Below are 21,891 nucleotides of genomic sequence, written 5' to 3'. Positions count from 1 at the left end.
ACAAAAATAAGAACTTTTCATGTGTTGTTCATCTTTCTTTAAGATGAGGAAATGAACAAAAGGCTATTTAAGTCATGCATAACTTGGTTTTAATGTCAAAAAACACTTTCTGCTTAATCTGCCAATGCATTCTTACATTGTTGTAACATAACCTGCTCTCCCAGTGTGCATCTGTGCACGGGCACACGCTGGTGTTATGCAGGTGTTCAGACAATGGAGAAAATGTGTCATATCGGGCTCTGTGAGACACACACTGCAGTGCTGTGCCATACGGCAACACTCCAAGACAGTGTGTTTATTTTCACAGGATGTAATCAGAAACTGTTGTACTGCATGAGCAATATTGTCGTTAAATGAAGATACAATGAGGAACTTAACAGATGAATAAAAACCAGATGGGTGCCGTGTACGGTAAAGTGACGTCACACTGTGGCTCATGGTTTCACACACATGGCGGGGAATTCATCAATGATTGCGTAATGGTTCAGGTGAGACACGTGAAGGATTGGTTGTCCTTTGGTTGGCAGAAATACCCAAACAGATCTGTTACGAAGCATCTGTCTGACATGGAAGCCAGGGTCAGGCATGCTGTTCACCTTAATGCAACGCACAAAAATAGAAACTCATTAAAAGCTGTATTTTCCGCTCCAATCCTTTGCCGATTTCCCCTTTTAATAGCTCATTAACAAAAACCCTCACATGCCTTTCGGTTGTTATCAGATGAAACCCCTTTCTGTTGCAGTATATTCAAGGTTTCATATTTCAGTGAGTTCATCGCTGCAGCCTCTGAAAACATTACTGTGTGAAGGTGTGTTTCCTGTTTGTTATTCACTGGTGTGAACAAGCAGCAGCAACTGTAGTTCCCTTTAATAAGTTTGGCACCATTTTATACGTAAGCACAATTTTGTTGACACACTGATGGATGAATGCTTTGGTTAAGGACAAACAACTGACCTGGATATTGGGAAGAGATTTAAAGCAGGACTAAATTTCCCCGCTCATACTATCTTTATAAACACACTTATTAAACCCATGTTAATACTGGGTGGCAGATTGCCTTGCTGGGCCTGCGCGTGGACATGTGTCTATAGAGGAACTTCACCAGATGGTCTCTCAAAGAGGGGCCAGTCCAGTTCACGGGGTTGAGGGCAAAGCTTCTGTCCCCATTTTTTTTGGACAACATAATCCTTTTATAATATCCCGAGGGTCAGTGAGACAAAAAGGGATTCAGATTAAAAGTTATTGAAAACAAAGAATTTAAATAACTCTGACACAACCAGAAGAGAGATTAAGTCATTTTTGTTGAAAATTATCAAGAGGTAATTATTTAATATCATGTGTGATAGCTTGGCTATAGAGGAAACAACATTTCCCAGGATTCTTCAGGATTCCCCCCCCCCCCCCCTGTTTTTAAGAATCTCAGGAAGAAACAGACTTTTGCATGCACTGGTGTGTGTATATCTTTGCATGTGTGTCACAAAGGTTACTGAATTGTCTGCTTTTCTGTCCATAAAGCAACACAGTTTAATTGGACGACCACTTCTAGCCCTGCTGTCATGCAGGCTGTAATCCTACGCGGGCGAGCGCCCTACATACATGCTTCAGCATTTTATTGTGTATTGTCATTAATAATAAAAGTGCCCACACATCAAAAAATACCCCACTACACAGATCTGTGATGAATTATGGCCAAGGCTGCAATACAGCTTGGGTTGGTGCGGTGTAATTACTGTAAGAAAAAAGGTTAATTGAAATGGAAGTTAACTCAAGGTCGCCTCTTAGAAAACATTTCATTCAAAATGATCTGAGGGGCACGTCATCATGTGATTAAATGGGGAGACTTTGGGAGGTTCATTATATATGTTCTTGATCTGATGCTGTGAGAGAATGTAACAGAAATTATGACTTTGTATAGATATCATAAAAGGAATGAAATGGATTTCAGTATTTTATGATATGGGAATATTAGCTGCAAGGCAAAGCTTTTATGATTTGTGACCTACTGTAATGTATCAATTTGATGTGTGTGTATCTTTTGTTCTGTATTTCATTACATTATTTAAAAAAATATAGAAAATACACAATAAATAAATAGCATTATAAAACGTAAGTTTTTTTAAGTTCGCATGTAGAAATGTAAAGGATTCTAATGTGTGATAAGGAAATTTGTTTACCGAACAAATTACGCTTTTTAAACAAAGCAACTGAAGTTCAACCGAGTTTGAATATTTTTGTTTGTTTTGAAGAGCATAGAATCACATATGATGTTTTATATTTAAGTTATAGAGTGTTTTAATGTTTTATTCTGAGTAGTGATGGGGCAATATTCTTCCAGGAAATAGACTGAACATAGAGACAGTCTGGCTGAGGTTTCTAAGTGAACTGTTTCTCAGGAGACTTCCAGTCAACAATCAGGAGACAAAAGTTTTTGTCAGGCTTTACAATGCTTTACTTTCCTGTTTCAGTGACAAGCTGCTACTGATGTGGTTAGGAGGAACTCATCTGCCCCCTACTGGTGTAAATTTGGTAAACGTGTTTGTTCAGTATCGAGCAGGCTGACAGGAGCACAGTTTATACATAAAACATTCTACACAAACATAGCAAATATATAATATTAACAATTACAACACATGAAAGATTTCTTTAATTGAAAGAAAGAGAAAAGTGTGAAAGCCTACAGTATACAGTGTATTTTATCGGCAGTAGTAATCCATCCCATAGTAACTAAAGCCACACAGTATTAACACTCCCATTTGCATGGATAATACAGTGTTGTGGATAACTACTGCAGACAAAGTACGTATAATGTACAATAAGAGGGGTTTACTGAACGCTTTAATGCACTAGATGTAAAGATCAAGAGTTCCACAACACATTTGAATTATGCATGCATCTTATTCTGTCCATTACAGACCTCTATACAGTCTATGGAACAGACACACGTACTATGTACTACTTAGGCCTGGTCCACCCCAGAAAATGCAAAGACATAGATAGGTCCTACTTCACACTCGGTCCAGGTCAAGGGCAAATCAGGCGCCCCTTGGCACCACCTGACACACTGTGTCCCAGCACCGGTACCAACCAGAACACTGGGAGAAATTCGTACTGATTTGGAAAATGCATCGGGAACTTAGACGCTGTCTAGGGGACCCTTATGCAAACCCCGCCGACTGAGGTCGGCAGCGCTTCACCTGGAAAGGGGTGGGATGTGGGAAGAAAACTATACTGGGGTGGGTATGGGCATACTAGTTGCCTTACTGATCTGGGGATTAGAAACCAAGTATCAGACACACCAGCACCCATCTAATTCAACTGCCCCTTTTCCCTCTCCATCCCCGAATCAGACACACACCCGAACTAGACATAGCACCCCACCAGCTTCCGATCCAGACGATTCGGATGATAGGGACCTAAACATCGAGTTACAGCCATTGAATGAGTCGTTCCAAAACATAGAATTCACACCAAGCAGGTGTGAAAAGGGGGATTTGTAAATAAAATATACATTCATTCAATGTTAAACACAGCTTATACGCGGATATGTGAGTTCTAGTGCAAGAAGGTCAAAATCTCCAGGAGGGGCACTCTAGCGCTCGCCTGAACAAAGTGGAAAATACTAGAACTCTGAAGGATAGCCTTTGCCCCAGTTAAATGTCACATAGTCTTACAGATAACTAGTTTCAACTGCCTGCTCCATTTTAGAGATAGAAAGAGGCACCCTAGCATATCTAGCGCCTAGCTTATCTAGTCGGCCGAACATAACAATATGCTGTTACATCAACATTTCACACACACTGACGTTCCAAAGAAGGCGGGTCCCGGACGTGAGCCAGTGTGGGCGGAGATGCCCAGTGGTCCAACAGGCTGTCTGTAAGATAGAAACAGATCCGCCTCCTACTTTGTATTCAACCAATAGGCTTCCATCCGAAGAACCTATTCACGGCTCGCGCACTCTGTCTAAGCGCCTTTTAGCTTTTCATTCGCTCCTACAGAGTGAACTTTTCTAGGTCCGTGCACGTTTAACTGCTGGACATAATACTTCTGTTACAAATAAACCTTATTGCTTGAATTGAGCTAAACGCCTCGACCTAAGTCTGTTCAACCTGAGTTTTCTCCTCAACATGAGTTTTATCTCAACACTGTATAGAGTAACTGTCTAGCTCTCCTCCAACGAAGTGTTGTTTTCCTGTCATGTATTACTCAATAACAGACCTTACGTCAAGGTCACAATGCACCCTGTACAAATACTTTGACAGACCAATTATTCAACTCTGCCTTCAGGGACTGCACACTCTGCCCCCCAGAGCAGAGCCGCACCCATGTTTATGATAGGCGAGCAGACATCCTGTTCTCGCGTGTGTCTAACCCGCTCAGCCAATCACCTTCTTCTACAGGCGCGTAGGCGGGACTTCCTGTACAGTAGTGCAAAGTAGTCCAACATGGCGGTTATGTCGCTAGCTTGAAAGTGTAGTGGAAACCCCGTAAATTAAGACCAGTACGTTCGTGTTTGAGTGACAGAGGGGAGATTAAACTAAGTAAGCGTGTAGACTGCGGATTATCGGCTTTGTTTTGGAGATGAAGGGAAAAGAGCGGTCGCCGGTGAAGAAACGCTCTCGGGCGCCAGATGACGGCAGAGACCGAGGAGGAAGCAAGAAGAGCGGAGCTCTGTCGACGGTTGGTAGCAACAACGGCAACGGCGCTGCATCCAGGAGAAGTTTACACAGCGAGAAAAGAGACATGAGGGATTCAGATGGACATAACTCAACCACTCGGACTAGTAGCGGTTACGACTACGGAGTTGTTTCGGGGAACAAGCCGTACGGAGGCGCTGAAGTCGACGCGGAAACATCCAGGACTGCTTCACGCAGCGAACCGCGGCCTCCGTCAACCCCCGAAAACGAGTACAAGACTCTGAAAATAAGTGAACTGGGCAACCAGCTGAACGAGGAGGAGATAGAGGATGGGTTGTTCCACGAGTTTAAGAGATTTGGGGACGTCAGTGTGAAAATATGTCGAGAAAACGACGACAGGGTGGCGTATGTCAACTTCAGGAGGCCGGATGACGCGCGGTCAGCCAAACACGCACGCGGCAAGCTGGTGCTGTACGACCGGCCTCTGAAGATAGAGACTGTTTACACGAACAGACTCAGGAGCCGCTCCCCTGTTTCTAAAGACAGTTTCGCTCCAGGACAGAGGCATCCCCACTCTCAGAGGAACCTTTCTCCCACTGGTATGGGATTCAGAGACTACCGTCTACAGCAGCTGGCTCTGGGCCGTCTCCCTGCTCCTCCTCCTCCTCCTCCTCCTCCTCCACCACCACCACCTACACACGTCAGAGATCTGGAAAGAGACAGAGATTTTTCAGTGTACGATGCCAGGAATAATAGACCCCTGTTCATCCCTGAGTGTGCTGTTTTCCGTGAGGAGGACGTGATGACCCCTGAGGATGACCATAGAGCAAACAGGACTTTGTTTCTGGGAAATCTGGACATCGGTGTGACGGAGAGCGACCTGCGGAGGGCGTTTGACAGGTTTGGGATGATAACAGAAGTGGATATAAAGCGGGCAGTGAGAGGCCAGGGTAACACCTACGGATTCATCAAGTTTGAGAACCTTGACATGGCTCATCGTGCCAAAGTAGCGATGTCAGGGAAAGTGGTGGGCCACAACCCAATTAAAATTGGCTACGGTAAACCCACACCCACGACCAGACTGTGGGTGGGGGGCCTCGGACCCTGGGTTCCGCTCGCTGCACTAGCCAAGGAGTTTGACCGCTTTGGTACCATCAGGACTATAGACTACAGGAAAGGTGAAGTTTGGGCTTACATCCAGTATGAGAGTTTGGATGCTGCTCAGGCTGCATGTACTCACATGAGAGGCTTCCCTCTCGGTGGCCCCGACAGGAGACTAAGAGTAGATTTTGCGGATACAGAGCAACGCTACCAGCAGCAGCAGCAGCAGCAGTACGTGCAGCTCCCGCTCCCCCTGCCGCACTATGACTTTGTTCCTGAGCCCTTTGCCCACCGCCTTACAGACTCAGTGAGAGTGAGGGACAGGTCTCCTCCACTTCCTGCTCGCTTCAGAGACAGGGGCCCGTACACCGGTCCTGACTGGTCCGGCTTGGGCGTCCACGACAGGATGCGAGGAGCCGGCTTTGATCCCATAGATCGTCTTGAGAGGCGTCCCCATGAGGCCTGGCCCATAGAGCGTGATTTACAAGGCAGAGATCTAGACCGCAAAAGGAGACATTTGGATGATGGCGGTCGGCTGGAGCAGTTACCCGACAACATCGCCTTTGGTCTGCGCCGTCATGGCAACTCATTAGAGAGCAGTCCTGGAGGGGGTAACCGAGATGTGGGACGCCACACTGACCCCGAACGCCTGTCTCGCTCTGGTAGAAACTCTCCCGCCAGAGAGCGCCAGAACACTGGCTTTGGAGACAAGAGGCGAAAAACGCTTAGCCCGGCTGCGCCAGGCTCCTGCTCAGAGAAGGACCGCAAACTCAAAGCAAGTGACTCATCCAAGAGCCCAGCTAAGAAGGAGGATCGCTTAGAAAATCTTCCCTCCTCTTATTCCTCCAAGTCTGGACAGCAGTCAAAGCCGGCAGCTGGAGGACAAAAGCTGAGTCAGGTCTGGCAGGGCGTCCTCCTGCTGAAGAACAGCAGCTTTCCCACATCCCTGCACCTGCTGGAGGGGGACCTGGCGGTGGCTACTGGTCTGCTGCAGCAGGGCTCCACAGGGGGTCAAGCGTCCCAGCTGAAGATCAGCCAGCGCCTGCGCCTCGACCAACCCAAGATAGATGAAGTTTCACGTCGCATCAAAGCTGCCGGCTCCAGTGGATACGCCATCCTTCTAGCCGTGCCCGGGAAATGTGAAGACGGAGGGATCCAGGATGACAACAGCTCGGCGGAGAGACCTCTGAAGAACCTGGTGTCCTACCTGAAGCAGAAGGAGGCCGCCGGCATCATCAGCCTCCCTGTGGGGGGTAGCCGTGGCAAGGACCACGGAGGAGTCCTGCACGCTTTCCCCCCGTGTGAATTCTCACAGCAGTTTGTGGATGCCTCCGCCAAAGCCTTTGCCAAATCAGATGATGACTACATGGTGATGGTCATTATCAGAGGAGCGTCATGATGGAAAAAAAAATAAATCTAAATGTCTCTTTTCACACATGAACTGTTAAACTGTGAGTTGTAAAAACAGGGAGAAGTAATAACAGGAAATGATGATTAATGATAACTTTATATTCCCTAACCTGCATGGTAGCTTGTATCTTGTCCTGTTGAAGGTTTCTGGAGTTGAAAGGCACGTTGAATTTCAAATGTTTTGATGAGTTGATGAATTTCATTATTAATTCAGGCGACACGCTACTTTCTGCTCTTTAGTTATCAGATTAATGTACATTACTTGAAGGGTACTCCGCTAAAGTAATTCAGAGGAAGCTACAGTTCTGGGAATCAATGCTATATTTTTGCCATATCTCATTTAAATAGAAACACAATATGATTTCATACAATGCAATGAGTATTTTGCTTTAAATTAATCTGTAATCCACATGGATTTAACCGGCCAGTTTCGACACATTTCTAGTGCTATAATGTTTGTGCAGTCAGCCTTTGAAAAAATGAAACTCGTGCATATGATTTAGGATGTATATCCATTTGCGCTAAAGCTTTACTATTGCTCATTAATAGGATTACTCCAGATGTGCATCTGTATTACTTTTTTGTTGACCAAGTAAACGTTTTGATTCAACGTGTCATTATATAACAGCTTTTCTATTTTTGGCACTTTTGGCCAGTTGTGCTTAAAGCTAAAGACAATTGTGGAAATACATTGTGTTAAAAGTCAGCATTACGGGTTTTAGTACAATAGATTACATTAATATCAATGCTCCTGTCTGAGCCACATCTGGAGGTCTATGTGACATAAGGTGAAGGTTCCACTCAACATTGGTAGATGTATGTCGGGGTGGACACACGCAGCAGTCACCTGTACATCAGAATGCAGTTCAACACAACAACCTTGCAAAGAGCACTGCCCGTATGAAGCTAATTATGTTTAGCTTTGGTTCAAATTTTATTTAGAGAGCCGATTTTAAGCTCTATGTTCATTTCTGATCCCAAGGTGTGCTATTGAACTGCATTGCATCATAAACTAATATTTAGCGCTGGAACTGATGGTTATTTTCATTATTGAATAAGCTACTGGTTCTTTTCTTGGTTAATTGGATTATTACTTGGTCTATAAAAAGGGTGATGTTTTAATGTCTTCTAATAGTATTTTATTGTCCAACCAACTGTCCAAAACTCAGATATATCAACAGATAACTGATTGATTAACCAATTATCATAAATGTTGCAGATAAAGTATCAACTGACTCATCGAGCTGTGCAGAGATGATATATTGTATTTCTTATCACATTATACAGGGTTGCTTCTGCATCCACCCCTTTTTATATTGTGCTTTTATTGGCATCATATTCAATTTAGTTGAACAGGAATTGGTTGATCAAATTCATTCTTCTCTTCTTATGTTATAATCCATTAATAACAATTACTACCCCAGCAAAGTATGTACTGTTTATGACGATGATATAACCTATAAATTAAAAGGCTCTATTTAGGTTTATTCCTGCACATCTCTCATGACTGATCAGGAGTTCAGACGTAGAACATGTTGCTCTTCTCTCAGTGGACTTCTGAACGAATGAGAGGAGAGAAGACCAATCTCTAGTGGCCTTAGCCCCGCCTCCCTCTGACAGGACTGTTAATTGTTTTTCCTGCTTTTGATTTGAGTACTGTGTTTCAAATGGAGAACAGAAATGATTTGTGCTGTATACTCAGGATATCTGGAAAGAGAAATGGAGAACATCAGTGCTCACGGGCCTAAGAAGTATACCTAACTGTCAAAGTGCAACAAGCACTTGATAGATTTTGTCTCAATAAATTTACTCTTTCGTGGGAAACACGACTGCCTTGGAAGACGACTTTTGTGACCTTTTCTGTTCTTGGAATTGTCTATCAAACTCTAAAGGCTTTATCACTTTGACAGCAGGAGCCGTCCCTCAGAAAGGAGAGAAGCAATGGGAGGTCAGCCTCTCGCTTCTGAGTTTTCATTTTGTTGATCATCATTTCTTGAATGACTTCTTTGTGAGGAGCTTCATTCAAAGTGAAATTGGCCACACTAGAATGCTTTTTTTTTTTTCAGTCCTTCTGCAAAGGCAAATCCAGAGTCACTCTCTCTCTTCAGATATGTGGCTCATTCCTCGGTCTCCTCTGGCCCGTTTGTCTGGAGGTTGGGCTGAGAAACCATCTGGTTTGTCGCTCGCCATGTTTCGCCAAAATCACGATGCGACAAGCCTCTCGGTGGAAGCACGGCGGCGCTCGAAGGCCCTCGGTCTGCGTCCTGATCCGGCTCCAGCAGCACAGAGTATTGTTTGAGCGTCTGCAGCCGCTCAAGGATGGAGTAGAGTTCATTTGTCTAGTTGCTTGTTGTTCTTGCATTGGAGTTTTGAAGAAGATCTCTGTGCTAGGGCCAGACGTCGCATCTCATCCAGTGCCGGAGAAGAGGAAACGCAACTGAGGAGAAAAGCTGGCCAAAGTCCCGTGCAAGGGATTCAAAATAATTTGTTGATATGTTGATCTGATTAACACACTTAACTGCATATGAAAGCAAAGGGAAGAGTGTCCTGAAATCATTGAGTCAGGACGTTTATCATCAAGAATGTTCCTGCTCGTCGCAGCTTCATCTCCAAGCAAGAGGAAGAGGAAGCTGAGCAACTCCGAGTATCCACGCGGTGCCGCGGCCGGGATCCAAGGTTCTGGTGCTGTAAAAGGTTTGAGTCTCACCTGCTGGACCTGCTCCTGCTGCACAGGTAAAGTATCAAGATGACCTCAGCTACTGACCTGGGTACGTATTCAATGTGCAAGACTACTGCAAACACACCCAGGCCCTTTTTAAATGAATGTCCCTGAAATACATACCAAACTAATACCCACAATGCACTGCTTTTGTTGGGACAGCAACATTTTTGAGGTCTTAGTTTAAGCAGATGTCCTGTAAGTCAGTGCTGATGAGGGTCGACTTAGGACTTCGTATATTTGTATATTTTCTGACACTTCTGTTTGTCAAATTACAAATGATTTTGCAGCGTTGGTCACATATCCAGGCCTAGTCAGTGGTGGAAGAAGTACTTTGATGCTTTATCTAAATATTGAGGCCCGCAGTATATTTTATGAGGGAGTCGTATGTTTTGTATTATCAGTAACTATATCTCTCTGATATGAAATGTGACCTTCCACCACTGGTCACAGCTGAATGTCAATAAGTAGCAACACAAGGAAACGTGTAGACACGAGAGACCAGAGGAAAGCTGCACTAGTGAGGAAGAAGTAGTTTAAGTTCAGCTATTTAAAGTTATGAGAATGAATTAATAGAAAAAGATGTAAAAGCTTTGTGGTCAGATAGGTTTCGATGACCTTTAATCACATGAGAACAGTAACTAGAAGCCGGAGAGCTAACACTGAAGTCGGGACGAGATAAGTGAAACCAGGGCAGTAAAGGTCAGTGAGACGGTGGAAGTTAGTGACGTCATGCTTTATCTGTAGTTAACCTGCGAGCTGTACAAGGTGGAGTGAACACAGTCGGCGCCTGCTTCTCTGTTCTGTGCCCCGCCCCTGATTTTATCTTCAGCCACAACAACCTGAAGGACTTTCTTGTTTTATACATGAAAGCTGCCAATGAACGAGTCTGAACGGGTCTAAAACATACCACAGACTAACAACCGATGGTGTATTTACTGTGTATTATTAGCCTGCATTGTCAAAATGATGTACACCTTCTAGAATTTGAGCACTTTCAAACAAATCTCTTATGAAATGTGCTCTGTGTGTGATATACACCCAAAATGTCGAGCTACCCCAAAGATGATCACGTGATGGTGAATACAACATGATGTTGCTACTTTTTCCTTCACTCTTTTATTTCTTTTCTCTTTTTTTTCCACCAGCACCTAAACGTTTTTCTTACTAATCTGATCTGTTCATAATTAAAATGTTGAGTATTTCACGTCGTCACCTCAGTCTGGAGACAAGAAAGGAGGAAACTCTGAAAAGACTCTTAATTACCTGCAGTGTGACTGAAGGAGCTCTGTGCAGCTTTCGTGAACTCTCAAGTTAAGAGTCTAACTCAAGGACCTCGTCAGACAAGAGGAACGATGCCTCGGTGAGTACAATTTAAATGTTTTAAAATGTACACTTCTCAAATTGAACCTGTTGGTATTCTATTGTAATCATGTAAACTGCATTTGTACTTGAATAAAAGAAGCTTTTCTTGAAACACATTCTGACGTCTGTCTTCATTTTCTTGTCTTATGTTAGCCTGTCAGTCCTCTAGAGGGCAAAGTTAAACTATCAGAGCACATGAACACAAGACGTGCTGTTGGGGGGGGGGGGGGGGGATACACGATCTGTTCCTTTTTCAAAGTAATGCGATAAGCTTATCCGGTTGATTAATGGTTGACAGCTGATGAATTTTATTATTAAATGTTAAACTTATTTCCCACTAATGTCTAACATTTGGTCCACAGGGATTTACTCTTTATCCTTTAAAAGCCATTAATGCTTGAAACGCTCCTCGATGTGACAGCCCATCATGACGCAGAGGGACCTTTACACTTTCTCTATTCAATAACAGTTTACATTTCTTTCTGTAAGTGCACACAGTAGATGAGAAAAGTCAACAGAAACTCATTCAGAACGCCGTCTGGGAAAGTTCAAAGCGCTCCAGTCTCCCCACTTATAGAACACACTTGTGACTCTGAGAGAAGGTGCTGAATGAAACCTTCTTTTAGTTGATCATATCAAATGAAGGACGCATGTTTCAACCCTCTGTGTGCTAACGTAAGCTTGATGCCACCTTAAAGCCTGACGCACGTAAACCTTTTTTGTTCAATCAGCTTTATCTTTCCTGCAGCACTTTGCTCCAAACAAACCCGTTTCTCCACCACCGAAAACTAAAACACAGAGCCGGACTTCCCTTTCATCACACAGACTAACAGACGACCGAATCACGTAGTTTCATGATGCTGAAGGTTTGTTTTCATCACTGAGGTTTATACACGTTGGTTTAAGACAGGCCTGTAAATATAATAGATGTTTTCATCTATAACTCTTCACCATATTTATGTAGCGTATCTAAGCTTTGTTTGCCAAATAATATATATACACAGTATTTATGTGTATTTGTGTGTTTAAACCTCACTGATGAAAACAAACCTTCAGCTTCATTAAACTATTTGAGTTTAGTTGTCTTTTAAAAAATAATATGATCTTAATTGTAATTATTAACAGAAACAGTCAATGGAAAAGGTGAAACCCATTCAACAAACACGTAACTGTTTATTTAATTTCAGCTGAGTGTGTTGACTTTTAATGTGGATTTCTGGTCCAAGTTTACTGTGAATAAAGAACTGAGTAAACTTATATTATTTGCATAACGCTAAATTGATTGACATTAGATTAAAAGGCATTGGGATGAAAGTGCTCCGATTGTTTCCTTTATCTGAATTCACGTATTCAGCCCTCTGGAAGGTGGTTTCCTATCAGTTCGGCTGTTTTGAGTGTTCCTGTACGAAGGAGGAGTTGAGTTTGACCTCCATATATAAACAACATGCACCTCTGTGAGCTCTTCATTGGGCCGCTTTAGAAATAATGAAGTCTGCCTTTGTTTTACTGGCCTTCTTGGCTGTCTCACAGGGGATTATCAGGTACGATATACAACAAACTTTCACTTAAAATGAAAACAAGCTATTTACCATATTTTTGAGTGTTGTCGCTGAACGTGATTTTCAATGTCAATAGATGTAAAATGTCAGAGTTAGTGGTGAAATTCAGAGCAAATTACAACAGAATAGAGTGATGATGCTCACGAAGATGTATTTAAAGAATATTTTTAATTTGATATGAAGTAATGAAATCCTGGTAAACTTTGCGAGGAATTTAAGACAATTTAGAGGTCCAATTAAACTGAAAAGTCTTAAAAATAGAACTGAGTGATTTTATTCTACGAGAAGAATTTTTTCACTTCGTTGATGGCCCTTATAAAGGTTTAAGATTTTGAAAAGAAATGCATTCACACAAATTAAGACATAAATAATACTTTAAAAACAACCTAAAGCAGAATTCATATTGTGGTGTTACAATCATTTTGGATACACATTAAAACAACAATTTTAAGATGAGAATGATCAGGCAACAAGCTTTGACTTGATTCATTTTTTTCATCATGTGACACTGACTTGGTCCATATGCTGAATTAGTTACTGCATTAATTAGTATTAGTTATTGTTACTGCGCCTGTCTGCATTGCTGCCATTGTTGTGTGAATGAGAGACAAAGTTAAATTGCTTTGGATAAAAGCATTTCATAAATGTAGCATTTATGATCCGCCCACCCCTCCGAGACAAACTCTTGACCCTTTCTAGCTCAGAACTCTTTTGTTTATTTTCCCTTCCCTAAATCACTCAGGCTGAAACTCCTTTTCAGGATAAGTTGTGAGGTCTGACATATTCTCAAACTATGTTTGTGAGTGTGCGTCCAGATAACTGTTGAACTGTTCAGGATTCCCCTGATGCGAGGGAAGTCAGCCAGGCAGCAGCTGGAGGAGAGAGGCCTGTTCGAAGAGCACAGGAGGACGTTTCCATACAACCCGGCAGCAAAGTTTCTCCCCACGAAGGAGCAGAGTGTGGTGCCCATGACCTTCGACCCAGATGTGAGTAGCACGTAACCACTGTGTGCTCTGCCCGGTGCAATCATGAAATACATGAACTAACCAGACAATCCTATTTTGGGCAAAGACAACATACTATGGAGAGATTGGTATCGGGACTCCACCTCAGATCTTTAAGGTTCTCTTTGACACCGGTTCCTCCGACCTGTGGGTTCCCTCTATGACCTGCACCAGCTCTGCTTGTGGTGAGTTTAATGATGCAACATCATTTAACATAGTCATGATCTTGTAAGAAACCACCAAATCAATTAATTGTTTCAGATGTTTTCTTTTTGTTGTATATAACAGTAAACTCTAAAACCTTTGTTCTATTGGTCGGTTCAGAGAAACAATTCAAATATGTCACTTCAGGCTCGGGGATATTATATTGCACTCTTTTATTATTTTTGGGGCATTTTCTTGAAACAAAAGGATTCATCTTAAATGAAAATACATGTTAGTTGCAGCCCTACACTTCTTACTATATGTTCTGAATTGACAGTATGTGCACACTCTGAAGTCTTTGTAACAGAAGATGTCTTTGTGTATGAAGCAATGAGTAATGAGATGAACTCTCTGTCACCAGACAAACATTCAAGGTTCAACAGCTCGGCATCCTCCACTTTTCAGGCCGGCACGAAGACATTCACCATCTCGTATTACAGTGGATATGTATCAGGGAATACTGGGTATGAACTCATAAAGGTGAGGATAAAACATTCACATTGCATTCTTTACCAACTGCTGACCAGTGGTGGAAAGTCACTCAAATATACTTTTACTCAAATATTGTGCTTTTTACTGCACTATATATGTTGGAGAGCTACAATTACAAGTTACTTTACAGATTCATATTTGACATGAAAATTACTTTTTGGCGTGTGAAAAAGCAGTTTGTAGTTGATGCTCCGCGACACGTTTGAGACGTCTACGAGTTGCTATGCGTCGGTCTAAACTTGTCACATGGTTTCATTAAAGTAATTGTCAAAACTCTTATAATTAATATATCAGCACTTACTAAAGTAAAGGATCTGAGGACTTCTTCCACCACTGCTGCTGACATACACCATGTACACGTACCATGCAGTGCGTGATCTGTTTCCTATAACACTCGACAACTTGCACTTCCTAATCAGATAAGCAACCTCTACGTGGACCACCAGATCTTCGGCCTCACTGAAACAGAGTCAGATTTCCTGGAATTTGTGCCCTGGGATGGGATTCTTGGTTTGGCCTTCCCTGGTTTGTCCCATGCGGGAGGCACACCTTTATTCAACAACTTATGGAACCAGGGCAAAATCCCCCAAAACACCTTCTCCATGTACATGAGCGGGTGAGGTCTCATTTGAGTCACGAGCAGAGAAATAACAAAAATGCTGCAAATCTACAAACTGTTTTCCTTGTGCTGGATGGTGTTTTCATGAACAGTGCAGTGCTCATTTCCTTAAAAGAAAATCTCTGTGCCACTAGTTCTGCAGAGGGCAGTATGTTGATTCTGGGAGGAATGGATTCCTCATATTACACTGGAACCATGAATTGGATCCCTCTGTATAAGGCCACTAACTACTGGAACATCCAAATACAAAGGTAGCATCCTTTTCCGGTTTAAATGTCGTGTTTTAAACAACATGGCCACATCGCAATTAACTTTATTTGGAGGTCTTCCTCTTGCCTTTGACGTATGTAACGGATGCATTTGTTTCGATCCTTCATGTTGCAGCATCACCATCTACGGGAACACCGTTGCATGTTCCGGGAGTTGTGCAGCATCAGTGGACTCCGGTACTTCTCTTATCATTGGCCCTGACAAAGATATTAACAACATCAACGGTTGGTTGGGAGCCTCCTCAAATCCGAATGGTGATGTGAGTGTTTCTATTGTTTTGTATTATATTACAATTTTCAGTAAACTGCTCTGGGTTATAAAAAAAAGCAACATGTTGTTGATCTGTCTCTCAGGCTACAGTGAGCTGCGTTATCACAAATCTCTTGCCAGACGTTGTGTTCAACATCAACGGCTACAGCTTTGCTCTTCCTCCATCTGCATACGTCATACAGGTGCTTTAACCACTTTCTAAGGCATACTTAAAGAGTTAGTAGTTGTAACTAATGGCTTTATCAATGTAAAGTAAATCATGTATTAACAAATGAATAATTGAATCAGTTCAAGGAGTAGCTTCAGCAGATTTATGTCAATATTCTAGTGTTGAGATATCCTGAGGTGATTAAGCTGATCTGCTGCCTTCAGTCCTGCTCTCTGTCACTCTCCTCAGTCTGCGTCTGGGTGCAGAACAGGGTTTGCATCTGGCTCCTGGATCCTGGGTGAGGTCTTCATGCGGCAGTTCTACACTGCCTTCGACGTCAGCAACAACAGGGTGGGCTTTGCTCAGGCTGTGTGAATACATGTGAAGAGTGGGCCAGTTTAAAGTAATTTGCATTATTTTCGTAACCATGATTCACTGCAAAACAAACCATCCTATGTTAGCACTCATATTTGTGAATGAATCTAATAAAATATTACATTTCAGACCTTAAAGACAGCATCTCTTTGTTGTGAAGAAGGAATGCAGGGACTGAAGTGCCTGTACAGCTGTCGCAGAATATTCTGCAGAGGCAAGAATCAACCCAAATGTTTTACTCCAATATGGAGCTGTGCTTTGGTGGCCACCAGATGGCGGAGAACTCAACGAGTCCTTCACCATTCATGTGATTCTCCTGGGAGTGGCCCGAGGAGAGGATGAGTCATCATACTTAGAATTCAGTCTCTAAAACACAGAACCGACCGCCCGTCATTATAATCTGTGATTTATGGGGATGTCATTCAGCTCTTTTCCATTTCAACATGTCCACCGACACACATATTATTAACCCTCTCATACCTCCTGAACACTATTATTTAAGTTATTATTTCCATTTTTCATTTCGATAATGAAATACTTTTAAACTCAGAATTTCCTGCTGCGGTGCTGCAGTGTATTTTCCAAATGGTTCAAGCTAGTTACACACACCTGGCTGGTGTTGCTTGTATAGTGGGTACACATGGTAACATGAGGAGCATGGACAGGGCTGCAGGTGAGGTTTCTCACTGCGGCGTCTGTCAGAAAACATCGACCGACTTCTTTTCAAAGAATGAACGCTAAATAATGATTCTGCACATTCCTGGAAAGAAATGTGTCACATGCTCCACATAATGAGTATGCTTCTTGCTACAACCACAACATTAAGAGGACATCTTTTTCACTGGAATCTGAGGCCGAAATTAGACGTCAAACATCAGGAGGCCAGTGTAATACTGATCCAACTGGCTGTTCTCTCCTGACAGAGGAGAGTGAATACAGACCAGAGGGCTCACTCTACTCAAAAAGATCCTCGACCCACAAGCCAGATAAGGGCGAAAAGCCAGCAGCACAGAATGTCACCAGAAGAAAGTAAGTCTGAGCAGCAGGTGCACTACAATACCACTCCCTGTGTGAACGCTTTCCGCTCCAGCGAGGTCTCCCGTTTCACCCTCAAGTAAACAAGGCTGTGTCGTTAGTGTGATACAGAAACTGAAGCCAGCTGAGAAGTGATCTTATACTAAACAGATCTCAAAATCAGGTCATCATCATATCTGTTCTGTCGCATCTGGAGACTCCGGAGTTTAAGGAATAGTTTGTGTATTTTGGGAAATACACACATACTCGGTATCAATCTTCTCAGCTAATTCTTGGCGAGAAAGCGACGAAGCATGTTTCCCTAAATGTCAAACTATCCCTGTAACTTCTGCGACTGCAGTTCTGTTTCACAGATTCAATACGTTCACCTTACAGGAATAAAACGAGATAATTCACTCTTTGTTGACATATTTTTGTAGTTTATGAAATACAGAAACAGTACAATAATATACAAGATATAATGCAGCAAATAATAAAATACAATAAGTCCTTATACAGGATTGCATATATTAAAATTGTGTGGCCAAAAGAAATACAGTTGTAACCTCAACATACTAATGACACTATACACTGAACAAGTAGGTTATTATTCCTAACCTATGACACAGTCTTTGGTTATAAGTAACTTTCAGAGGACAAAGGAAATATGTACAACATTAGCATACAGTAGCAATGTTTCCCCTTTTGAGAGACATAAGTCAATGAAGGTCCTCATGATGTAGCTACGTTATAATGCTAATAAACCACGCTGTTATGATGGTTTTCAGTGGCAAATTCAATTAAGGCGTTGATTCACCTAAATTGTCTTGAAAAAGCACCATGAGAAGTGACAGGATAAAAGTAACAGTTCCTTCCAAATAAAAGTGCATGCACAGTGCATTGCTACATCTATCATCTGGGATTACTGTGTTGTGTTATTATTCTATTAGTATGAATAATTATGTTTACATTTTATCATTTGAGTTTGTGAAAACATCATCTGTACGGATCTCCTGGTATTTCTAGTTTTATATGAACAAGCTTTTGTTCGACACTGTTCTAGTTATGATGCGAGCCTCTAAAATCAACAACTTGAAGGTATTTCAGCAATGTAACCAAAAGAAGACGTGTTTGAAAACTGCTACCTTTCATTTACAGTCTATCTGCGTCAGGAGGCCGGCGTGCTGGCTGCACTTCTTGCTGCTATTTCTGACTGTGTTTATGAGACTGGTGGCTGGCTGGCTGGCATTTGCTGATTTGTTGAGGGTTGGGCACTAAAGCATTCAGTAGATGGTACTCGCTCTCAGTTGTTTCCCTTGGGTGGTGCTTCCCGGCTGCTATTAACAGTCCAGTGTGACAGGATGTACATTTATGTTAGCAGTCTGAAAGTAGGGTTATTTGTGTGTTTTTTTTTCATGTATCTGTTCTAAACTAGAATTGGGGTTATGGCATTTCTGAACATGATTAAGCTTTTATTAACAGTTCAAACTGAAAAATAGAAGCTGAACTCTACTACCCTGACAGTGGACAGCTGTCAACTGTGAATCTCTGCAGACCCCACAGGTCATGAGAATAAGATCTCTTTAAAAATGGCATGAATGCAAATTAGACCTCAAATGGTTAGAATTAGCAGATATGTTGCAAATAGGAAATCCAAATATTTGCATACCAACTGCAACTATTGTTATGGAGAAACAATTCTAATTGAATTTAATGTAATAGAAATTAGGATTTCGGAATAAAGTGAATTACAGTAAAAGTAAGATGTTTCACAAAAGGCTGGGTTAATGATTCTGAATCCAAAATGACTTGAAATGGACTTGAATACAAATAATTATTAAAAAGAAAGTACCCCAACAGAAGCGCAGTTACTGCAAACACACATATTATTAATTGAATCGCACTAAAATCAGAAAAAAATATCGATAAATAAAATTGCATAAGAGTAATCCTTACAGTATCATCTCCCGTAAAGGCCGACAAAACCAAACCGGAATGTAAAACGCAGCATACATATTCAACATCTTGCAGTGTTAATTAGGTGAGCTCTGCAAGCTCTGCATAAAAATAGCTTCTCTTTCAAGTAGCAACTTTTGTCCAACATCTTTAAAACTTCCAATCTTTGTAGTGTCATGATCCACAGTGCATAAAAAAGCCACAGTTTAAGTAGTAGCTAAGTAGTAGCACGCTGTTTGTTTTCTCTGTAATTCATGCTCAGAGTTACTATTTGTTTATTTCTTTTGAGGGACTTGCATTCTTACGTGAGCAGCAATTTCTTGCAGGGGCAGCCAACAGTTTGCTGTAAAAGTGACACTATTGAAAATATTAAGAGCATTAATTGCCGTTTTTAAAAGACAATTTAAGTGAAGTAACATAACAAACAATTGCAATCCTGTGCGACGACTGAGATAAATGCAATCATCAAAATATTTTAGGTCACAAATTATTCTAACCACATTTCTCTGCATTATCAGAATGTTTTGTGGCGTTTTTAAATAGTTTTTTATCAAGACTCTGACAGTATATTTATTGTCAACATGCCATCAGCTGTGAAAGACAACAAAAGCTTTAACTTTTGAATCTTGCACACATTCAAATCATAGATTTCTCTGTACATGGGTCGAGACCTCACCGTCTTACCCTCCGAGCGATGCCACTGACTTTTACACCACCATAGGGGTATCGGAGCACACGGAGCTGACGGACTCTGTGTCAGACCTCCTTCTCTCCCTGTTGTCCCCCTGCCACTCCTCGTCTTCCTCGCCGATTGGGTTCAATCTCCCATTCTGCTCCAGCTGGTCCTTAGGTTGCAGAAAGGCGTGTTTGTTGGCGAAGCCTCCGCCTTCCACTCTTTCTTGCCCCGTCTCCACGTGTGCGTGAGATATGCTAACAGTTGAAGAGTGGAGGCTGGGGTCACTTTTCTCCTGACCTGGACAACAAGCGTAGCGGCAAGGTGTGAGATAGAGGTAGATGAGAACCATAACTAAACTGACCAGACATCCTATGAGGGTGGTGTAGGCTGTTTTTAGCTTCTCAAGCCCCACAATCTCTGTGGAATTAAACACCATTACAGTTACATACAGTGTCTCATTGAAGGATTCACTGGTGGCATAGCAGGTGTAGACCCCAGAGTCCTCCACATTCAGGGGCCCAATCTGGAGACTGCCATCTTCATGACGCATCAAAGCAGTCTTGTGTGCTGGAGTTAATGAGATGTTTCCAGGTAGCACCCAGCTCTTAGTCATGTTCCTCTCCCTTGTGTCACAGTCCAGGAATAGGAACTGCTCCAGGAAGGCTTCTTTGTCCATAGCCGTGACCTCGCTGCAGTTCAAATACACCTTGTTCAGATCCAGTATGGCAATTTTCTCTTTTTGCTGGCCGGGTACGACACAAGTGTGGCTGCTCCTAAAGTCTGTGGCAGAGCTGAGCCCCTTGAGGTACCAGCGTGCCACCATTTCATGCACCGCACAGCTGCAGGGCAGAGGGTTGTTATGGAAGTACAGGCCATTCGTGATCCAGGCGGGCAGAGCCTGAAAGTCATTGAGGGGCAGGGCTTTGATTCGATTGGAGGACACATCCAGCAGTCTAAGAGAGACCAGACGGCTCCGATCCTTCACCAGCTCCAAGGGGAAGCGTGAGATCTGGTTGTGGCTCAGGTAGAGCCTCTGCAGGCTGTTGAGACCAGAGAAGGCAGTGCGATCTATCTGAGAGATGCAGTTGCTGTAAAGCAGCAGCACCTCCAGGTGCACTAGCTGCTCAAAAATGATCTCGTCCAGCTGGCGGATGCAATTAGAGGAAAGGTCCAGGTATCGAAGCTCTTTCACATTCACAAAGGCCTCAGAGGAGAGGAAGGTGAGGCCGTTGTGGCTAAGAAGCAGGCTGTGTAGTCTGCTGAGTGGGTCTGGGGTCCACTCAGCACGTAGCCTGGTGATGGTGTTGAAGCTAAGGTCCAGAACAGCTGTATATGGTGGAAGATTGATGGGAGCGTTGGTTAGATTACTCTTGGAGCAGCTGACGATGTTACTGGCACAGACACAAGTCTTGTGGCAGTCCAGAGGGCTTCCTATTAATTGGGCACTGACTCGTACTGTTGGCAACAATAAAGCCAGAGGTAGAACTGCGATGAAGCTCCTTCCTCTGAACACCGCTCCTCCTTCCTCTGAAATCCAGAGTGACCCCCCCATCGTGTTAGGGTTATAAACTATAGCAGTCTGGATGTCTTCTAGTCTTCGGAGGAGATTCGTGGAGCTGTATGGATAATGAGATCAATAAATCAGCACTGTTTTACAGAGGATCCAAATGAAAGATATTTTGTCCCTAATGCTCACTGCATCTCATGCTCTAATGCACCCAGGGGTGCATTTCAGAAGCTCTTCACCTGCTTTGAATGTTATCAGCTGATTGAATGGGGGATATAAGCTGTGTCAGCCTCAGAGATATGGGTTAGAAGGAGCCTGTTACACCTACGTAGGTTCAGAAGGCCGTTATCATCGATTCACGATCACCAATACGGATACAAGAAGATGCCGCGGACCTCTAGAAACCGTAGTAATTATGACAGGAGCGATGGATGGATCGAACAAACGGGAGATGGATGGGTCAAACAAACACAGAACTTTGACGCTGAAGACTGCTGTTGGATGTATAAAGGGAGCTGAATACAGCATTAAAGGCGGGCCCCCGTTCATTTCAATGAAAGTTGCTCAG

The 21,891-nt window shown here is 42.8% G+C and overlaps 3 protein-coding genes across 3 annotated transcripts; 2 read left to right on the top strand and 1 right to left on the bottom strand.

The window, feature by feature from the left end:
* Positions 1–4,480: 4,480 nt before the first annotated feature.
* LOC306797658 (RNA-binding protein 15-like) lies at positions 4,481–11,184 on the top strand. The gene has a single exon (XM_079297038.1). The coding sequence runs from the start codon at positions 4,579–4,581 to the stop codon at positions 7,132–7,134; it is 2,556 nt and encodes an 851-aa protein (XP_079153164.1). The 5' UTR covers positions 4,481–4,578; the 3' UTR covers positions 7,135–11,184.
* Positions 11,185–12,714: 1,530 nt separating this feature from the next.
* On the top strand, positions 12,715–16,170 carry LOC306775736 (pepsin A-like; the record flags this gene model as incomplete). Its single annotated transcript, XM_079266221.1, has 9 exons — positions 12,715–12,770; positions 13,624–13,774; positions 13,860–13,977; positions 14,358–14,476; positions 14,908–15,104; positions 15,242–15,358; positions 15,492–15,636; positions 15,731–15,829; positions 16,045–16,170. 9 exons carry the CDS (start codon positions 12,715–12,717, stop codon positions 16,168–16,170), a joined length of 1,128 nt encoding a protein of 375 aa, XP_079122347.1.
* A 3,618-nt stretch (positions 16,171–19,788) lies between these two features.
* LOC306775231 (amphoterin-induced protein 1-like) lies at positions 19,789–21,368 on the bottom strand (the record flags this gene model as incomplete). The annotated part of the gene is made up of 1 exon (XM_079265544.1): positions 19,789–21,368. The coding sequence occupies one exon, from the start codon at positions 21,366–21,368 to the stop codon at positions 19,848–19,850; it is 1,521 nt and encodes a 506-aa protein (XP_079121670.1). The 3' UTR covers positions 19,789–19,847.
* Positions 21,369–21,891: the final 523 nt, after the last annotated feature.

This window comes from Melanostigma gelatinosum (genome assembly GCF_949748355.1).
Source record: "Melanostigma gelatinosum genome assembly, chromosome: 3".
NCBI lineage: Eukaryota > Metazoa > Chordata > Actinopteri > Perciformes > Zoarcidae > Melanostigma > Melanostigma gelatinosum.
Note: the sequence above shows the minus strand (reverse complement) of the source record. Positions and strands in the feature narration are given on the sequence as shown.

Bases quoted from the DNA above. Each gene is read 5' to 3' on its own strand.
- LOC306797658 (XM_079297038.1), top strand. From the start codon at position 4,579: ATGAAGGGAAAAGAGCGGTCGCCGGTGAAGAAACGCTCTCGGGCGCCA.